The 21,748-nt window shown below is 38.5% G+C and overlaps 3 protein-coding genes and 2 pseudogenes across 36 annotated transcripts in view; all 5 read left to right on the forward strand.

Annotated features, from left to right (window-relative positions):
- The window catches only part of LOC125259562 (protocadherin gamma-A5-like), a 141,625-nt gene that overhangs the window by 76,131 nt on the left and 43,746 nt on the right, over nucleotides 1–21,748 (forward strand). Inside the window, exons 1-2 of one of the 34 annotated variants that reach the window (XM_048177590.1) lie at nucleotides 11,335–14,071; nucleotides 16,998–17,121. The exons of 28 other annotated variants lie outside the window; for them this stretch is intronic. In XM_048177590.1, coding sequence (XP_048033547.1) covers nucleotides 11,675–14,071; nucleotides 16,998–17,003 — 2,403 coding nt within the window. In that variant the 5' untranslated portion in view covers nucleotides 11,335–11,674 and the 3' untranslated portion in view covers nucleotides 17,004–17,121. Of the gene's footprint in view, nucleotides 1–11,334; nucleotides 14,072–16,997; nucleotides 17,178–21,748 lie in introns of those variants that run through there. 5 more of the 34 variants (XM_048177583.1, XM_048177576.1, XM_048177593.1 and 2 more) reach the window with 5 other exon arrangements.
- On the forward strand, nucleotides 254–17,130 carry LOC125259803 (annotated as a pseudogene).
- Nucleotides 3,802–6,361, forward strand: LOC125259790 (protocadherin gamma-A11-like). Its single transcript, XM_048177711.1, has one exon. The coding sequence runs from the start codon at nucleotides 3,947–3,949 to the stop codon at nucleotides 6,344–6,346; it is 2,400 nt and encodes a 799-aa protein (XP_048033668.1). The 5' UTR covers nucleotides 3,802–3,946; the 3' UTR covers nucleotides 6,347–6,361.
- LOC125259773 (protocadherin gamma-A5-like) lies at nucleotides 7,552–10,729 on the forward strand. Its single transcript, XM_048177698.1, has one exon. The coding sequence runs from the start codon at nucleotides 7,815–7,817 to the stop codon at nucleotides 10,233–10,235; it is 2,421 nt and encodes an 806-aa protein (XP_048033655.1). The 5' UTR covers nucleotides 7,552–7,814; the 3' UTR covers nucleotides 10,236–10,729.
- LOC125259766 lies at nucleotides 18,821–21,435 on the forward strand (annotated as a pseudogene).

A 21,748-nucleotide genomic window follows, 5' to 3' on the forward strand; every position in this document is an offset into this window, starting at 1 on the left:
TATCAGTCCAATCTGCCTGTTATTCCGTACTATCCACCGCATTACGCAGACACAGGAGTCACTGGAACTCTGCCGCACGGGTATAATTATGAAGTGTGCATGACGACTGACTCGAGGAAGAGTGACTGTAAGTTTTCTACACTCGGTGGACAGAATGTTTTAGTGGTGGACCCGAGTTTCACTGAGACGATGCAGCATACAATCAAGAAAAATAACGATTTGGAAGGTGAATATTCGTCATCGGTAAGAAAAAAATCCTTTATTCTTGACAAAACAAACAAACAAACAGAATCAAACTGTTCGTGATATTTGATAAAAATGGTTTCAAATATATATTTAAATCAATATTAAGTTTATTTTTATAATTTGTTGTTGTCAAACTAAAATGTCAATTTAGCCTGCTTTCAGCACCACATATAGGACAGCGGCTTTAGTCATGCCAGTTTATTAAATTAGACAATAATCGGTCACATGTTTTTCTTTCATTAACTAAAACATAAAATATGTCTCTTAATTATCTTGATTTTAATAACATTAATACCGATATTCTTGTTTTTTTTTTTTTGTTTTTTTTGTTTTTTTTTTTAGAATCATTTTGAAAAACCCTTGTATGCTATAAATTGACATTTTGCTGTGGATTTATTTGTAGTGCTTGGTTTAGACTCACAGGGCCGCTGTTTGTCAATGTAACACACTCACTTGTGCATTTTAAACCCAGCCCCATCATCCCATTTTCACAGTGAGAGAGGAAAGGGGGGAAGATTTTAGGATCGCTTATTGTCGAGTGTCTTTAAACAAACGCAACATCTTTATCTTTTTTTTCCGATTTAAAGGATTTGCATACCATCTTTCTTTAGAATACACCTTTTGGAAATCGTAAAGATCGTTTTTATGGTTTGTTTGTGAAATCGTGAAAATGTCTGCTGTCGTGATGTGGTACTCGGTATTGTTTTCCTTCATCCTGCTTCATTCGGCACGAGGACAGGTCAGTTATTCTATTCCAGAAGAAATGGCTAAAGGTTCCACTGTGGGAAATATCGCGCAGGATTTGGGCTTGGATTTACAACGATTGAGGTTAGGAAAAGCGCGCATATATACAGGGGACAGTACTGAATACATTGGCCTCAATAAAGACACTGGCTTGCTGCTCATCAAAGAGAAAATGGATCGCGAGTCTCTTTGTGCAAAAACGACACCGTGTGCTTTGCACCTTCAGCTGATTTTGGAAAACCCGATGGAATTATACACGATTACGGTTGAAATTACGGATATAAACGATAATCCACCCTCCTTCGAGAAAAAGCGAATTCATTTTGAAATCAGCGAATCAGCTGTAACGGGCGCGAGATTCATGCTGGAGGGAGCCGTGGATGCGGACGTAGGAGTTAATGGTCTTCAAAGCTATTCTCTTAAACCAACTGATAATTTTGTCCTTGAACTGCTTAGTCAACCAGGCGGTGATAAAAAAGTTGAAATGGTTTTGCAAAGACCACTTGATAGAGAAAAGAAAGGAGTGATTACGTTATTACTTACCGCCACTGACGGCGGTGATCCGCAGTTGTCTGGCACTGTTCAGATACATGTTACTGTACTTGATGCCAATGATAATTCTCCCGTATTTACGCAAAAGGAATATAAAGCCACACTGACTGAAAATGCAGCAAATGGATTTAAATTGACCACAGTCAGTGCTACTGACGCAGACGATGGATCTAATGGTCAGGTGACGTACTATATTGCAAGCAAAGAAGATATTGTGCGAAAAATGTTTATTATTGATCAGCATAGTGGCGAAGTTACCTTAAATGGCCTCATCGACTTTGAAAAATCAAGTCACTACCAGATTGATATACAGGCTAAAGATCAAGGTGGGCTTTCTGATTCCTGTAAGCTGATTATTGATGTGCTGGATATTAATGATAACAAACCAGTGATAAACGTGCTCTCTATGTCAAGCTCTGTGTCTGAGGACTCCACACCCGGCACAGTTGTTGCTATGTTGAAAATAGATGATGCTGACTCAGGTGTGAATGGCCAGATTCACTGCATCATAAATGATAATATTCCATTTGCTCTGACATCACCATCCAGCAATTTCATCAGTCTGCGTATAGAGCAGCAGCTGGACAGAGAAAAAGATGCTGAATACAATATCAGTGTCACATGCTCTGATCAGGGGGTGCCCGCGCTCTCCAGCAGCGCCTCTCTGTCTTTACAGATATCAGATGTGAATGACAATGCTCCTGTTTTGAGAAAACTAACTATGAGGCCTGTGTGCTGGAGAATAACACACCTGGTCTCTCTATATTTTCAGTTAAAGCCAGTGATGCTGATTGGAATCAGAATGCTCGTGTTTCTTATATTCTAGAAGACAGCACTGTTAATGGAGTCTCTGTCTCATCATATGTGTCAGTGCAACCTGACAGCGGACTGATTACAGCTATGCGCTCTTTTGATTATGAGACACTGAAACATTTCCACTTCCGGATAAAAGCGCAAGATGGAGGCTCTCCTCCACTCAGTAGTAACGTGACAGTGAAAATTACTGTCCAAGATCAGAATGACAACGCTCCTCAGGTTCTGTATCCAGTACAGACTGGAGGTTCAGTGGTGGCTGAGATTGTGCCTCGTGCTGCAGATGTTGGATATCTCGTCACTAAAGTGGTGGCTGTTGATGTGGACTCTGGACAGAATGCCTGGCTCTCCTATAAACTACAGAAAGCTACAGACAGAGCGCTGTTTGAAGTGGGTTTACAGAATGGAGAAATAAGAACTGTGCGACAAGTGACTGATAAAGATGCTGTCAAACAGAAACTCACTGTTGTTGTGGAGGATAACGGACAGCCCTCTCGCTCAGCTGTGGTCTCCATTAACGTGGCTGTGGCTGACAGCTTTCCTGAAGTGTTGTCAGAGTTCACAGACTTTACGCATGAAAAACAATATAATGACAACCTGACTTTTTATTTAGTCCTCGCACTGGCCGCTGTTTCTTTCCTATTTATCACTTGTGTGGTTGTGATAATATCAGTAAAGATCTACAGATGGAGACAATCTCGCTTCCTCTATCAGTCCAATCTGCCTGTTATTCCGTACTATCCACCGCATTACGCAGACACAGGAGTCACTGGAACTCTGCCGCACGGGTATAATTATGAAGTGTGCATGACGACTGACTCGAGGAAGAGTGACTGTAAGTTTTCTACACTCGGTGGACAGAATGTTTTAGTGGTGGACCCGAGTTTCACTGAGACGATGCAGCATACAATCAAGAAAAATAACGATTTGGAAGGTGAATATTCGACATCGGTAAGAAAAAAATCCTTTATTCTTGACAAAACAAACAAACAAACAGAATCAAACTGTTTGATCAAAATATATTTAAATAATATTTAAATCAATATTATTAGTTTATTTTTTATATTTGTTATTTGTGTCAAACTAAAATGTCAATTTAGCCTGCTTTCAGCACCACATGGACAGCGGCTTTAGTCATGCCAGTTTATTAAATTAGACAATAATCGGTCACATGTTTTTCTTCATTAACTAAACATAAAATTTTCTCTTAATATCTTGATTTTTTATTTTATTATTATTATTATTACTTTTTTTTTTTTTTTTTAGAATCATTTTGAAAAACCCTTGTATGCTATAAATTGACATTTTGCTGTGATTTATTTGTAGTGCTTGGTTTAGACTCACAGGGCCGCTGTTTGTCAATGTAACACACTCACTTGTGCATTTTAAACCCAGCCCCATCATCCCATATTCACAGTGAGAGAGGAAAGGGGAAAGCTTTTAGGATCGCTTATTGTCGAGTGTCTTTAAACAAACGCAACATCTTTAACTTTTTTTCCGATTTCAAGGATTTGCATACCATCTTTCTTTAGAATACACCTTTTGGACATCGTAAAGATCGTTTTTATGGTTTGTTTGTGAAATCGTGAAAATGTCTGCTGTCGTGATGTGGTACTCGGTATTGTTTTCCTTCATCCTGCTTCATTCGGCACGAGGACAGGTCAGTTATTCTATTCCAGAAGAAATGGCTAAAGGTTCCACTGTGGGAAATATCGCGCAGGATTTGGGCTTGGATTTACAACGATTGAGGTTAGGAAAAGCGCGCATATATACAGGGGACAGTACTGAATACATTGGCCTCAATAAAGACACTGGCTTGCTGCTCATCAAAGAGAAAATGGATCGCGAGTCTCTTTGTGCAAAAACGACACCGTGTGCTTTGCACCTTCAGCTGATTTTGGAAAACCCGATGGAATTATACACGATTACGGTTGAAATCACAGATATCAACGATAATCCACCCACTTTCCAGAAAAAGCGAATTCATTTTGAAATCAGCGAGTCAGCTGTAACGGGCGCGAGATTCATGTTAGAGAGAGCCGTGGACGCGGATGTAGGAGTTAATGGTCTTCAAAGCTATTCTCTTAAACCAACTGATAATTTCATCCTTGAGCTGCTCAGTCAACCAGACGGAGATAAAAACGTCGAGATGGTTTTGCAAAGCCCACTTGATAGAGAAAAGAGAGGAGTGGTTACGTTATTACTAACCGCCATTGACGGCGGTGATCCGCAGTTGTCTGGCACTGTTCAGATACATGTTACTGTACTTGATGCCAATGATAATTCTCCCGTATTTTCGCAAAAAGTATATAAAGCCACACTGACTGAAACTGCAGCGAAAGGGACTAAACTGATCACAGTCAGTGCTACTGACGCAGACGAAGGATCTTACGGTCAGGTGACGTACTACATTGCAAGCACGGACGATATTGTACGAAACATGTTTATTATTGATCAGTATAGTGGCGAAATCACCTTAAATGGCATAGTCGACTTTGAAAAAGCAAGTAACTACCAGATTGATATCCAGGCTAAAGATCAAGGAGGGCTTTCTGATTCCTGTAAGCTGATTATTGATGTGCTGGATATTAATGATAACAAACCAGTGATAAACGTGCTCTCTATGTCAAGCTCTGTGTCTGAGGACTCCACACCCGGCACAGTTGTTGCTATGATGAAAGTAGATGATGCTGACTCAGGTGTGAACGGCCAGATTCACTGCATCATAAATGATAATATTCCATTTGCTCTGACATCACCATCCAGCAATTTCATCAGTCTGCGTATAGAGCAGCAGCTGGACAGAGAAAAAGATGCTGAATACAATATCAGTGTCACGTGCTCTGATCAGGGGGTGCCCGCGCTCTCCAGCAGCGCCTCTCTGTCTTTACAGATATCAGATGTGAATGACAATGCTCCTGTTTTTGAGAAAACTAACTATGAGGCCTGTGTGCTGGAGAATAACACACCTGGTCTCTCTATATTTTCAGTTAAAGCCAGTGATGCTGATTGGAATCAGAATGCTCGTGTTTCTTATATTCTAGAAGACAGCACTGTTAATGGAGTCTCTGTCTCATCATATGTGTCAGTGCAACCTGACAGCGGACTGATTACAGCTATGCGCTCTTTTGATTATGAGACACTGAAACATTTCCACTTCCGGATAAAAGCGCAAGATGGAGGCTCTCCTCCACTCAGTAGTAACGTGACAGTGAAAATTACTGTCCAAGATCAGAATGACAACGCTCCTCAGGTTCTGTATCCGGTACAGACTGGAGGTTCAGTGGTGGCTGAGATTGTGCCTCGTGCTGCAGATGTTGGATATCTCGTCACTAAAGTGGTGGCTGTTGATGTGGACTCTGGACAGAATGCCTGGCTCTCCTATAAACTACAGAAAGCTACAGACAGAGCGCTGTTTGAAGTGGGTTTACAGAATGGAGAAATAAGAACTGTGCGACAAGTGACTGATAAAGATGCTGTCAAACAGAAACTCACTGTTGTTGTGGAGGATAACGGACAGCCCTCTCGCTCAGCTGTGGTCTCCATTAACGTGGCTGTGGCTGACAGCTTTCCTGAAGTGTTGTCAGAGTTCACAGACTTTACGCATGAAAAACAATATAATGACAACTTGACATTTTATTTAGTCTTGGCTCTTGCGGTGGTCTCCCTGCTCTTCATTGTCTCAGTTATTTCAATCATTTCAGTGAAAATCTACAGATGGAGGCAGAATAAGTTATTTTATAAATCAGGGGCAAATCTACCTGTAATTCCATATTACCCTCCAGTCTACGCAGACGGCACATTACAGCATGTGTATAATTATGAAATGTGCGGGACAACTGATTCAAGAATGAGTGACATGAAGTTTGTCAGGCCCTACAGTCAGAACACACTGGTGAGCCAGAGTCGTTTGGGAACAGTTCAGAGAGAAAAGAAGGAGCAGGAGGTTGATGACCTGACTTTAGAGGTGAGACCTGGTTTGATGTTTTAAAATCATATCATCCGTATTCCAGTGAAAAAAAAAATACTATAAAACAGTACTTTTCATTGTGCTGTGTATCTCAAACTTGGATATAATTTCCCCACGTTTGTCTACTACGAATTAACATTGTTGTTTTTTTTTTTATTGTGTTTTTCTTTCTTGACTTATACCTAAATTAATTAATAGGAATTTAAGTAAAAAAAATATTTAATAAATATATAAACATATTATGTTGATACAAAGTTTGCATGTGCATATTCACTCTCACAGTTGTGTCAATTGTATCACTTACAGTGATTCCTAAATGTATGGTTATTGGATATTTAAGCCATAATTCAAAATGTATATGCTTTATATAACAAAATATCAAAGCAAATGGCATTTACTTTAAAGAAATATAGCACAAACACACTTTTCAATGAAAACATTTCATAAAGTGAAAGTTTCTTAGGTTAAAAATATGAGCTAATAAATTAATGACATTAAGACCAGTCGATTAAAAACAATTTTAAAAAGTATCTGAAAAAAGTAAAGTTAGTTCTGAGGAAATTTCTGCTATCATTTGCTTGCTGATTCGACTTGCTTTTGGTATTTTGTATCTAATGCAATGAACATCAATGTGACATAGGTGTCCAAAAGAGTAGGCTATAAATGCCTTTTAGGCCCAAAGCACACCTTCTCATGTTGTGCAGTCTTTGTGAGCCCAGTAGAATAAATGTGGAAAGTCATGTCAGCCCTGCCCATCTCCTCAAGCATTTAAAGTTTATGTGATTACATAAATGAAAGAGGAAAATATGCTGAATCAGGTGATACACATTTTGGCATTTAAAATACTTTATTTGATCACCAATCAATTTATAAACAAGAAGTGAAAAGTTGATTTTCTTACCTAAATACTTTTACTTTGTAATTTTTACACAGAGCCTTATAACTTCTACTGTCACCTCATGAAGGTCATGGTCATTTATAATAAGGATTTCAATGTACGTAAGATGCAATTGGTTAAACTCAAATCTCTCTCCAGGTCTCTGATGTTTTTGAGGTTCTCCAACCTGTGAAGCATTTGTCACAACCCCCTCTGTCTTTTTTTTTTTTTTTTACTTTGTGCCATGTTACATAACCCAATTCATAACTTTATATATAGGCTATTTAACTCTTCTAAGTCCTTGATAGTACAGTATTTTTGATGAAGTGACAATTCTGTAGTGCTGCATTTCGACTCTAAGTGCCGCTGTTCAACCTCTGTAGCCTTTCTGGGGTGTGCTTGTATCCCTCCATTTAACAAAAAAAACAAAGCAAAGGCATAATTCAGACAGCATCAACAACTAACATTGGATGCTGCATAAGAGACCACCAAATCGAGTTCAGATTGGTCTCCGGATTCTTTAACCCGAACGAAGACGCAGATTGCTGGAAACATAACTGATCGCACATTTTGCTATTTTAAATGCTTTTGCTTGATCATTGTTGATCAAAAATGGAGTCGGGAGGAAAAGGCTGGTTACATGGGTCGCTCCTCTTCTATATAGTATGCGCGTTGGCTTTATTTTCCTCTCGCGTGACTGGACAGATTCGTTATTCTATACCCGAGGAAATGTCGGTGGGCTCATTTGTTGGAAATATTGCCTCGGACCTTGGGCTTGAGCCGAAGAGACTGATTTCAGGAAAAGCGCGTGTTTTCACCTCGGACAGCAGTGAGTACATTGGACTAGACAAGGAGAACGGGCATCTGATTGTTAAGAATAAAATAGACAGAGAAGAGCTATGTGGAGAGATATCAGCATGTAGTGTCAGCTTTGATGTCATTTTTGATAATCCGATGGAGCTTTATCGAGTGACAGTCGACATACAGGACATCAATGACAACAGCCCCGTCTTTCCGAAATCTAAAATTGAACAAGAAATCAGCGAATTAGCGGTACTGGGTGCGCGATTTCCTTTAGAGAGCGCGATAGATCCAGACGTAGGAGTGAACACGCTTCAGAAATATACTCTTCAACCCACTGATCATTTTAAGCTTAATGTTCAGAATAGTGAGGATGGCAGTAAAAACGTCGAGATGTTTCTTCATTCTCCCCTAGACAGAGAAAAGAAAAAGCATCATAATTTAGTTCTGACGGCTTTCGATGGTGGAAAACCACAAAGGTCTGCAACTGTGCAGATTAATATTATTGTTCTTGATGGAAATGACAATGCGCCTGTGTTTAGCCAGTCGTCTTATAAAACATCAGTTGTTGAAAATGCTCCTAAAAGCACAATCGTAACAAAAGTCAGTGCAACCGATGCTGACGAGTCTAGTCACGGCATTCAGTACTATTTTGAGCACGCGACATCTGCGGTAAAAGCTTTGTTCTCTATCGATGCGGATTCAGGTGAGGTTAAAGTCATAGGTGATATAGATTATGAAAAACACAAGCAGTTCAAAATCAAAGTAAAAGCAAAAGATCACGGAGGTTTGACTGACTCGTGTGAGATAATTATTGACGTCATTGACGTAAACGATAACACTCCCAAAATTACAATAATGTCTTTTTCCAGTACAGTGTCTGAGGACGCTGCACCTGGAACTGTTATAGCTATGATAAATGTTCAGGATCTGGATTCAGGTGACAACAGTAAGATTACATGTTCAATAGATCTGAACTCTCCATTTAAAATCGTATCCTCATTAACTAATTATTACAATCTGATGACAGAGTCAGAACTAGACAGGGAACAGACAGCAGAGTACAATATCACTATAACTGCTGTAGATGGGGGAAACCCACCTCTTTCAAGCAAAGAGATTTTGAACCTAAAGATATCTGATGTAAACGATCATGCACCTCAGTTTGAACAGGAATCATATAAAGCCTTTATAGCTGAAAATAATCCACAGTCTATAACTATTCTGACTGTCAAAGCAGAAGACATGGACTGGGGGCCAAATGCAAAGGTTTCATATTATCTTATCAATGGAGATTTGAACGGAGCACCTCTGGCATCTTACATTTCTATAAATTCAGAAACTGGAGTAATCTATGCGGAAACATCTTTTGATTATGAACAGCTGAAATCATTCAAAATGCAAGTCAAAGCTCAAGATGGGGGCTCACCCCCTTTATCAAACAATGTGACTCTAAACATCATCATTCAAGATCAGAATGACAACGCTCCTCAGGTTCTGTATCCAGTACAGACTGGAGGTTCAGTGGTGGCTGAGATTGTGCCTCGTGCTGCAGATGTTGGATATCTCGTCACTAAAGTGGTGGCTGTTGATGTGGACTCTGGACAGAATGCCTGGCTCTCCTATAAACTACAGAAAGCTACAGACAGAGCGCTGTTTGAAGTGGGTTTACAGAATGGAGAAATAAGAACTGTGCGACAAGTGACTGATAAAGATGCTGTCAAACAGAAACTCACTGTTGTTGTGGAGGATAACGGACAGCCCTCTCGCTCAGCTGTGGTCTCCATTAATGTGGCTGTGGCTGACAGCTTTCCTGAAGTGTTGTCAGAGTTCACAGACTTTACGCATGAAAAACAATATAATGACAACTTGACATTTTATTTAGTCTTGGCTCTTGCGGTGGTCTCCCTGCTCTTCATAGTCTCAGTTATTTCAATCATTTCAGTGAAAATCTACAGATGGAGGCAGAATAAGTTATTTTATAAATCAGGAGCAAATCTACCTGTAATTCCATATTACCCTCCAGTCTACGCAGACGGCACATTACAGCATGTGTATAATTATGAAATGTGCGGGACAACTGATTCAAGAATGAGTGACATGAAGTTTGTCAGGCCCTACAGTCAGAACACACTGGTGAGCCAGAGTCGTTTGGGAACAGTTCAGAGAGAAAAGAAGGAGCAGGAGGTTGATGACCTGACTTTAGAGGTGAGACATGGTTTGATGTTTTAAAATCATCTCACTGAGATTCATTTAATAAGAGCACAGGGAGTGTTGTAATACTTTTTGCTTTGATGTCTGTAACTCAGACTATGATATAATTTTCCCACATTTAGCCACTGCAGCTTGAAGTTGTTTTGATATTTATGACTTTTACTTATCTTTGGCAATATTTGAAGAAAAAGAAAATCAATATGAAACAAGTGCATAAAATATGATAGCAATAATGAACAGACAACGCGTGTGTTAATCACTCTCACAATTATGCTGAATGTTAGTCTGTCGGTCTGTGCCATTTTGTACAATCTTTGTTAGTCCAGAATATATTTATATTTCCATGATATTAAATAAATATATTTCTGTTCATTCATTTATATTTTAGGTGAATACTTGGAAGAGATGTTATATTTCCTATTAGACTAGAGAATCTGCTGAATTAGATGATGTATGTTTTCATTTCTACCATACATTAGCTTGAACACAAATCAAATTATAAACCAGAAGTGAAATGCTTATTTTGAACCTCAAAGTTATTATTAGCAGTATTAGTACAATAAGTTCTTCATATTTTTACACAGAGTGTTACACCGGCTGCTGTCGCTTTAGGACAATGATGGTCTTGTATATGATGTCAGTTTAACCACTGGATAAATTAAAGGGATAATCCACTCAGAAATTAAAATTCTCATCTTTTACTCACCCTCATGTCTTTCTAAATCTGTACGTCTTCATTTCATCTTTGGAACATAGAAGAAGATATTTTGAGAACCATCTTAGTGTTTTTATGTCCATAAAAGGGAAGTCAATGGGCTCCAATGTTGTTTGGCACCCAGTGTTCTTCATAATATCTTTTGTGTTTCACAGAAGTTAAAAAAAAAAAAAAAAATGTTTATACAATTTTCATTTTGCGGGGTTATATCACTTTAATAATTGGTTACGTTAAATGTGTTAGGCCTACAACCTGTATTACAACACTCCCCTGTCACCCCTAGTTTGAGGTTCTCAGATTTGTGAAGCATTTGTCACAATCATCTCTGCCCTCTCACCCTTTGCTCTTTTAACAGAAACATGTTCTTTTTGTGGCATGTTACACGACACAGTGCATAACCATAAATATGGGATATTTAACACTTTTTCAAGTTTCAGTCCTTGATGGTATATTTTTTGAGCAAGTGACCATTCCGTAGTACTGTATTCGGACTCTAAGGGCCGCTGTTCAACGTATGAAGTTAGAGTGTGGTTTTTATCCCTCCCTTTAACGAAACCCAAAGCAAAGGCATAATTTATACATCGTCAACAGATAACATTGGATGCTACAAAACAGACCGCAAAAACCGTGTTCAGTTTGTCTCCAGGTTCTTCAAGCCAGAGAAAGGGACTTTTGGTTGGACACATATAATCTATCAAATAATTTTCTTTGGATGCTTCTGCTTGATCTTTGTTGATCAAAAATGGAGTCGGGAGGAAAAGGATGGTTGCATGGGTCGCTCCTCTTCTATATAGTATGCGCGTTGGCTTTATTTTCCTCTCGCGTGACCGGACAGATTCGTTATTCTATACCCGAGGAAATGTCGGTGGGCTCATTTGTTGGTAATATTGCCTCGGACCTTGGGCTTGAGCCAAAGAGACTGATTTCTGGAAAAGCGCGTGTTTTCACCTCGGACAGCAGTGAGTACATTGGACTAGACAAGGAGAACGGGCATCTGATTGTTAAGAATAAAATAGACAGAGAAGAGCTATGTGGAGAGATATCAGCATGTAGTGTCAGCTTTGATGTCATTTTTGATAATCCGATGGAGCTTTATCGAGTGACAGTCGACATACAGGACATAAATGACAACAGCCCCGTCTTTCCGAAATCTAAAATCGAACAAGAAATCAGCGAATTAGCGGTACTGGGTGCGCGATTTCCTTTAGAGAGCGCGATAGATCCAGACGTAGGAGTGAACACGCTTCAGAAATATACTCTTCAACCCACTGATCATTTTAAGCTTAATGTTCAGAATGGCGCTGGTGGGAACAAAAACGTCGAGATGGTTCTTCATTCTCCCCTAGACAGAGAAAAGAAAAAGCATCATAATTTAGTTCTGACGGCTTTCGATGGTGGAAAACCACAAAGGTCTGCAACTGTGCAGATTAATATTATTGTTCTCGATGTCAATGACAATGCACCTGCGTTTAGCCAGTCGTCATATAAAACATCAGTTGTTGAAAATGCTCCTAAAAGCACAATCGTAACAAAAGTCAGTGCAACCGATGCTGACGAGTCTAGTCACGGCATTCAGTACTATTTTGAGCACGCGACATCTGCGGTAAAAGCTTTGTTCTCTATCGATGCGGATTCAGGTGAGGTTAAAGTCATAGGTGATATAGATTATGAAAAACACAAGCAGTTTACAGTCAAAGTCAAAGCTAAAGATCACGGAGGTTTGACTGACTCGAGTGAGATAATTATTGACGTCATTGACGTAAACGATAACACTCCCAAAATTACAATAATGTCTTTTTCCAGTGCAGTATCTGAGGACGCTGCACCTGGAACTGTTATAGCAATGATAAATGTTCAGGATCTGGATTCAGGTGACAACAGTAAGATTACATGTTCAATAGATCTGAACTCTCCATTTAAAATCGTATCCTCATTAACTAATTATTACAATCTGGTGACAGAGTCAGAACTAGACAGGGAACAGACAGCAGAGTACAATATCACTATAACTGCTGTAGATGGGGGAAACCCACCTCTTTCAAGCAAAGAGATTTTGAACCTAAAGATATCTGATGTAAACGATCACGCACCTCAGTTTGAACAGGAATCATATAAAGCCTTTATAGCTGAAAATAATCCACAGTCTACAACTATTCTGACTGTCAAAGCAGAAGACATGGACTGGGGGCCAAATGCAAAGGTTTCATATTTTCTTATCGATGGAGATTTGAACGGAGCACCTCTGGCATCTTACATTTCTATAAATTCAGAAACTGGAGTAATCTATGCGGAAAAATCTTTTGATTATGAACAGCTGAAATCATTCAAAATGCAAGTCAAAGCTCAAGATGGGGGCTCACCCCCTTTATCAAACAATGTGACTCTAAACATCATCATTCAAGATCAGAATGACAACGCTCCTCAGGTTCTGTATCCGGTACAGACTGGAGGTTCAGTGGTGGCTGAGATTGTGCCTCGTGCTGCAGATGTTGGATATCTCGTCACTAAAGTGGTGGCTGTTGATGTGGACTCTGGACAGAATGCCTGGCTCTCCTATAAACTACAGAAAGCTACAGACAGAGCGCTGTTTGAAGTGGGTTTACAGAATGGAGAAATAAGAACTGTGCGACAAGTGACTGATAAAGATGCTGTCAAACAGAAACTCACTGTTGTTGTGGAGGATAACGGACAGCCCTCTCGCTCAGCTGTGGTCTCCATTAATGTGGCTGTGGCTGACAGCTTTCCTGAAGTGTTGTCAGAGTTCACAGACTTTACACATGAAAAACAATATAATGACAACTTAACATTTTATTTAGTCTTGGCTCTTGCGGTAGTCTCACTGCTCTTCATAGTCTCAGTTATTTCAATCATTTCAGTGAAAATCTACAGATGGAGGCAGAATAAGTTATTTTATAAATCAGGGGCAAATCTACCTGTAATTCCATATTACCCTCCAGTCTACGCAGACGGCACATTACAGCATGTGTATAATTATGAAATGTGCGGGACAACTGATTCAAGAATGAGTGACATGAAGTTTGTCAGGCCCTACAGTCAGAACACACTGGTGAGCCAGAGTCGTTTGGGAACAGTTCAGAGAGAAAAGAAGGAGCAGGAGGTTGATGACCTGACTTTAGAGGTGAGACTCTCTCTCTCATAAGCTGTCATTGCAGCAATAGGAGTTTCAGGAGTTAAGAGCTGTATCCTTTTAGTTGAGAAGAGAAACTAAGCTATCCATTTTAAAAACCTTACATGTTAGTAGATGTTGATATGTACATATAGTTTTGAGAAATTGGACTACATGTTCTTTCTCTCAAATACATCGCAATGCTGGTGAAGTGAACTCGGTTCCACCCATAAACACCCACAGTGTTGACACTCTCAGGGGGCATTTTATTTTTCTCTGGCCTTTATACAGTCAAGAAGTAATATTTAAATTTTTAGCAATATATAAAGTAAAATTTCATTATAATACACAGTTTAAAAAAAAACAACTTTGTATATTGGATGGTCTCTTCGATATAAAACTCCAATACTGTTACAATCCTGTGTGATTTTGTAAGATAATTCTACAGTACATTTGTCCAGGCTTTATGCTGTATTTGCCTTAAATATCGCTATAACGTTTGTTCCTTTTTGTACTTTCCCTTTCCAAGTGATCTCATATAGAGCTTCGTTTTTGGCTCAGTATATCAGGGCTTTGTAATACTGCAAACATTCTTCTATTGTTTCTGCATTATTATTGTTGCATTTTATTCTTTAGAAGGTATCGCTTAATGCTAAATCTGTTTTTTATTTGTTTGTTTGTTTTTACCATATGCTATATGCTATATCAACTGAAATGCAATATTGAAAATTGTACTCATTTGTCCATAGTGTTTATCAGATACAGGCATACTTTTCAGTCATCAATTTGATTTTTCAAATTTATTACAGCCTGATAGTACATCATGAACATCTATTTTGATGGACTTTTCATGCAAACCTTGTTATGAGATGATTGTAAAGTCTGACAATGTATTTGCTAACTTCATAGTCTCACTAAGTTAAATGAAGTGTTCAAATACAGATAACAAACACTGATACTGTGTTTAGAACAGAATAGAGTTTTACTGCTTTGATTTTCTTTCACTCTCTGTTAAATGAGTCTCTGTCCTCCAGTGCTGAAACCCTGCACAGTGAGCTTTTGTGCATTAAGTTGACACACTCACAACACACTCTCTGTGTATAAAGAATTGCAAAACCCTTTCTATGCGTTCTACACATACAGGCCCAAAAAGTTACTGTGGAGAAGTAAATGAGTGAGGGGTCTATTTTCTTTTGCTTTCTTCTTTTCCTGTCACTGCCTTTGTGTATTTGACACATTCGGATTTTAAACCCCTTTCTTAATCCGCATTCAGAATAATGACAAACACCAGGATGATTTTTATTGTGTTATTAGTATTACAACTGCTGAAGGTCTAGGTGTGGGTTCTGCATTAAACTCTCGTAAATGCTGGGAGTGGCTTCTCTGCAATGCGTGTACAGCCAGATATCTGAAACATCATTCAGTATTAAATCTGTGTCAGCTGAAGGATTAATCCTGTCTCTAAGGTCCCCTTTCTGTGATGTTTACAATATGCAAAAAATGTTTGATTCAGTTTATAGTTACAGAAAAATTGAAAACACTGATTAGGTCTCTCTCTCTCTCTCTCTCTCTCTCTCTCTCTCTCTCTATATATATATATATATATATATATTGTTTACATTTGAACATGAGTTAGCATAATAATTTTGTTTGTTACAGTGACCCTCTTCCCTTACACTAAAATGGTGTCTTCACATTACTAACATCTATCTAAATACAGTGATCAGTGCAAATGTACTATAGTGAATTTTACACCAAATTTGAGCCTTAGCCTCAATGTGAGTAAAGCTCAGACAGCAGATGAGATCTGTGGTGGTGTTTGTGAGAATGCAGACTCTCAGCCAGGGGGAAGGAGGGGCCTTTTCTCTCTGCAGTGAGATTCTTTGTCCTGCTTTTGCCTCCTCAAACCTGCTGTGCCTGTGTATGCCTACCAGAACTGGATGCAAACACTAAAAAATGTATATATATATATATATATTGCAAATTTCTTTGTACTTATTTTCTAATAATCTCAAATTTGTGCTAATGTTCAGAATTTAGGTCACAGGTCTTTACATATGTAATATAAATGTTTATATACAGTGCTTTAAACGAATCCCTCTTATTTTTTATCCTTTATCTGCTTGCTTCTGTTTGCTCGGACAGCTTGAACACAACCCACTCCACCTACAGCTATGCATGTCCATACACTATATCTTTCTCCTCTAACACACACGCTACTCCCTTGGCAACATGCGTTTCTATGACAACAGACTGAGTCAGACCATTCCACTTCCTCCTTACAGGGGTACATCCATGTGTTTTTGTGGGGGATGGTGATGTTTTTATGGACGCTTTAAGCCAAAGAGTGAGACTTGTACACGCCCATTTCTGTCTCTCCCATGCTCCCTCTTGTGCCTAATAGAAGTGTATACCACTATTAGTGTTTTTTTTTTTTGTTTTTTTTCTTAAATTTGTACATACTGTACAATTACTATTGATTGTGGAATGTTTTGATTGCATACTGATCATGGTCTGCTCCTTTAGCAGTAGAGATGATCAAACATCTGGAGGTAGCTACTAAATAATTGCTGTGCATCACAATTTATGTATAAATTATATACATTAACTGCATTATAAAATATTGCATTAGTTAATTTCAGATTAATAGAAATGCAGATAAATAAATTGTTATTACAATCCTAACCATGTTTTTCTCTTTTTTTCCTCTTTCTTTTTTGTCTTGCACATCCCACCCCTTTACCTGGCTTTCACCAACAAAGGTAAGAGCAAATTTCCTTTTTGTATATTAAAAATGTGTTTAACAATGACAAAAAGCCTCTGAAATGTAGTTTATTATATTTACCTGAGCAAACAATTTCTTGTAATCATATATTTTCAATATGAAATTGGATGAGTACAATATATATATATACACACACATACATATATATTTCAGATGTAGGGTACAGTGGGGCTCAAAGCACTTTTGATTCTCTTTCTCAGCTCTAAACAACAACACCTGTTTGTCACTATATGCACTGAGGAATTGTCCTGATGCACAAGGTCATCACATGCAAATAAGAAAAAAAAGAAGACATCTGATTTTAACATTTTAAAAACTTTGTTTATGTAGCTAAATGAAAATCCCTGAAGTGATGATTAAATGTTTTGAGTCAAAATATGTGTTTTAGCTCTGTTCAGTGTAATTAAATTGTACACTGTACACTGTAAAAAAAAAAAAAAGTCTGTAAAAATACGGCACGATGTATTGTATAAATATGAAGAAATTTTCCATATTGTTTTTTTAAAAGGTGTTTTACCTGTATTTTGAATTATGTATTGCATTGTGTTGTGTTTAGGGTTAACTGAAATTTCTGTAAAATTAAATTAAATTCTGTAAAATTAAAATTACCAGTACATTTTCCGTTATTATTTTTTTACAGTGATATTAAATTGTACTCAAATACTTAGATAAATATTGTATTGCTACATCAAATATATAGTTGAATTTGTATTTGGCCTTTTGTCCAGGATGGTGGCCTTTATCCAGAATGTTCAGTAAAAGACGCCTCTAGCTCCTATTACATTTACTGTGTTTTGAATTATATTGTTCCATTAAAATGAAATAAAAAGCAATATTTTGATTGTCATACACAATGATAAAGGGAAAAGATTCCTTAAGGGTGCTTTTAGCCCCATTGTACCCACATCTATTTGCAGAGGCAGTTAGGCAGATGTGTATTGCCATTTTCATTCCACACACTAATAGAAACACAATAAACAAGAAATAAAAAACAAAATAAAATGAAGAAGAAGAAGATTATCAAATGCAGATTTCAAGGTAAGTGAGTGGCATATTCAAGACGTTACTGTGAACGTTTACCGCTTCTGAACGACGTTAAAACATGCGTGACAAGTATTTTAGCGAATATAAAAATACACACAGTCTGGGTTGACCGAGATGGAAAGCATGAGACTATACGTTCCTTCCTTCTGAACACGAGTGTAGCTGCTGGAACAGGCCGCCTGTGTGGCGCTGTCCACCCGCGTGGTGCTGAAACGCTCACTTCACTCTTGCTGCCTGTCGTCCCCCCCTGCTCATGGTTGGGTCCTTTGTTGCAAGAGAATCATGCAGTCTTGTACGGATAAAGGACATTCTACAGTAACTATATGAGAATTTATATTATTTCATAATGTTTTTAAAGGCGATAATTACAACTGAAATACTTATAAAAATGACAGCTGATCTGATTAAAATGTAAAAATATGTGCCTCCACCAGTAACTTCCACAACACTGCAATGCACGCACAGCTCAAAAGATACGGGTCTGGCTGCGCTTCTCTCCGTCGCCACATGACGGCACACGTTCATTTTCTTTCTGTTTAAGATAACTGAAGCTATATCTAAATGAAGTGGATACAAACACACACACACACACACACACACACACACACACACACACATAGAGAATAATAATAATCGAATAATAAGCGCATAGAGAATAATAATAATAATCATAATAAATAACAACAATAATAATTGCATTTTATTATTATAATTATTTTTTTTTTCATATTATTATTATTATTATTATTATTATTATTATATTTACATTTCTCTTCTCTAGATGTGTAGTGGCTCCTCTGCCTCGTACTACCCCTTTAAGATATTTAAATAATTGGATTGGTTCAAGAGAAATGTACAGTCGACCAATGAGGTTCATACTTGGACAAAGAGATCCACTCCCTCCCTCGGCTGTGGCATCTTTCTGAGCTTGAGCACAGAGAACGCATGTATTACTCGTTTTTATCAAAAGGACCTCTTACACTAAATAGGAATATGCCATCAATATATTGTTTGGGATTATGTAACTGTTGTGAATATTTTGAAACCTTAAGAAAACTTGGATAAATCGTCAAAAGCTTGGAGCCGGAGATGATGGAATCTCTTTTCTTTTTGAGGATAATTTGGTGGTGCTGTGTCTTTATTCTTCCTTGGAGTACAATAGAGGCGCAGATTCGATACACAATTCCAGAAGAGCTAAGAGAAGGATCTGTGGTCGGAAATATCGCTAAAGATCTAGGTTTGGATGGGTCTAAGATTATAGATCGTAAACTACAAATAGCATCTGAGACTGGTAAGCAGTATTTCGCTGTGGATGTGGAAAAGGGTGATCTTATTGTGAATGAGAGAATTGATAGAGAGGGTTTATGTGGATACAATGTCCCGTGTGTTTTGCCTCTTCAAGCCGTTTTAGAAAATCCTCTGCAGATGCATCGAGTTGAGATTGAAGTACAAGATATTAATGACAATGCGCCGAATTTCAAATCTAATGAGCGTATACTGAATGTCCAGAATCTATTAATTCAGGAGCAAAATTCCTCTTAGAGAGCGCAATTGACTCGGATGTACAGTCCAATTCTTTAAAATCATACAGTCTGAGCATTAATGAACATTTTGCTTTAAATGTAAAAACTCAAGATGGAGTCAAAATTCCAGAATTAATACTCAAACAACCTCTTGACCGAGAAAAACAGGCTGTTCATAAGCTAATATTGACTGCAGCTGACGGAGGGAATCCAGTGCGCACGGGCACATGCGAGATTACTATTGTGGTTTTGGATAATAATGATAACGGTCCTGAATTTGAGAAACCTTTTTATGAGACTACTGTCGATGAAAACGAACCGATTCATACAGAAATTTTGAGAGTCAGGGCTATAGATTTGGATGAAGGGTTAAATGGGGAGATTGAATATTTCTTTGCAGACCAAATATCAGACACGACAGTTTTTATTATTAATCAACAAACAGGTGCTATTACAATTAAAGGAGAACTGGACCGTGAAAAAGCAAGCTTACATAAATTTGATATAGTTGCAAAGACAAAGGAAATCCTCAAATGGAGGGCCACTGCAGTGTAAAGATTAAGGTTAATGATATAAATGACAACGCACCTGATATAATTATAACTTCTCTCTCAAGTCCAATTCCTGAGAATTCCTCAAATGGCACAGTTATTTCATTAATTAGTACAAAAGATGCAGATTTAGGAGAGAACGGGAAAGTGAAACTTGCGTTGGCTCCTGGGACACCGTTTAGATTGAGCCCTACAGTTTCCAATCATTACGCGCTAGTTACTAACGGTCCTCTAGATAGAGAAACTTATTCTGAATATAAAATTGAATTAAACGCTGTTGATGCTGGTTCGCCACCACTATCTAGTGGGAAAACAGTCACAATCCGCATTTCAGACGTAAATGACAACCCTCCAATGTTCTCTGAGAAGTCTTATACGGTTTACGCTAAAGAAAACAGCGCTCATGACTCAATATTGTGCTCAGTATCCGCGCGTGACCCAGACTTGGGCGAAAATGCTAAAATCTCCTACTCCATTTTGGACTCTAAAGTTCAAGACGTGCCTGTGTCTTCTTATATTTACATAAACGCAGAAAACGGCAGCATATTTAGCATGCAGTCATTTGACTACGAGAAAATCAAAGTGTTTCAGATCCTCGTTCAAGCCAAAGATAATGGCTCTCCATCTCTGAGCAGTAACGCTACAGTTCATGTGTTTATTCTGGACCGGAACGATAACACACCTGCTGTCATTTACCCGTCCACATCCATAGGGTCTGTCTCTCATCAGAGGATGCCCCGTTCTGCTAAAGCAGGACATCTCGTTACTAAGGTAACAGCAGTGGACGCGGACTCGGGTCATAACGCCTGGCTCTTCTACAGGCTCGCGGAGGCCACGGACGCGTCACTGTTCAGTGTGAATTTACATACGGGAGAGGTGAGGACTAAACGCGCTGTTTCAGAGCAGGATGACTCCTCTCAGAGACTGATGATAGAGATAAAGGATAATGGAAGAACCGATCCAGTCCACCACAGTCACAGTGGATATACTGATAGAGGACGGGTTTCATGAGCCCATCTCAGACTATCGTGAGAAAACTATCGAGCCCAACAAGAAAAATGGAAAAATCACATTATATCTCATCATCTCTTTGGCTTCTGTGTCCTTGTTGTGTCTGATGACGTTTTTCATCCTACTGGTGAAATGTGCGCGAGGCAGTAGAGGCGGCTCAAGCTGCTGTATCAGGAGAACTGATTCTGAATACAAGAACCCCAACAGAAACCTGCAGATCCAGCTCAACACTGACGGGCCCATTAAGTATGTGGAGGTTCTGGGAGGAGACATGATGTCTCAGAGTCAGTCCTTTGGCTCCTATCTCTCTCCAATGTCAGAATTCAGTGATCTCACCCTCGTTAAGCCCAGCAGCACCACAAACTTTACAGACACGCTAAACGTGCTTGATGCGTCATTACCAGACAGCGCGTGGACGTTCGAGAGCCAACAGGTGAGCGCGTGAAATTTTGTACATTATATTTAGAAAATAATTTGTTATATGAATATTGTGTATTGTATGGCGTTAATTCATTATGTAAAAACACGAATAATTAATTATAAACACTTTTATCATTATAAAGTAACACTTTATTTGGACCAAAACTATAGGCTATAGCTTTGTAGTTTTAATAGCTCTAATGAAAATTGCTATGATTACGGGAGTTGGTTTTACTTTTTTATACTGATCTCGACTCTTATACTTGTGCATACGTGTGTTTTCTGCAACATTTCCTTTATTAGTTGGTTAAGATGGCCCAATGGGGCAAGATGACCCACACCATATTTTTTATTT

The sequence above is a fragment of the Megalobrama amblycephala genome, linkage group LG2, assembly GCF_018812025.1.
Source record: "Megalobrama amblycephala isolate DHTTF-2021 linkage group LG2, ASM1881202v1, whole genome shotgun sequence".
Taxonomy (NCBI): domain Eukaryota; kingdom Metazoa; phylum Chordata; class Actinopteri; order Cypriniformes; family Xenocyprididae; genus Megalobrama; species Megalobrama amblycephala.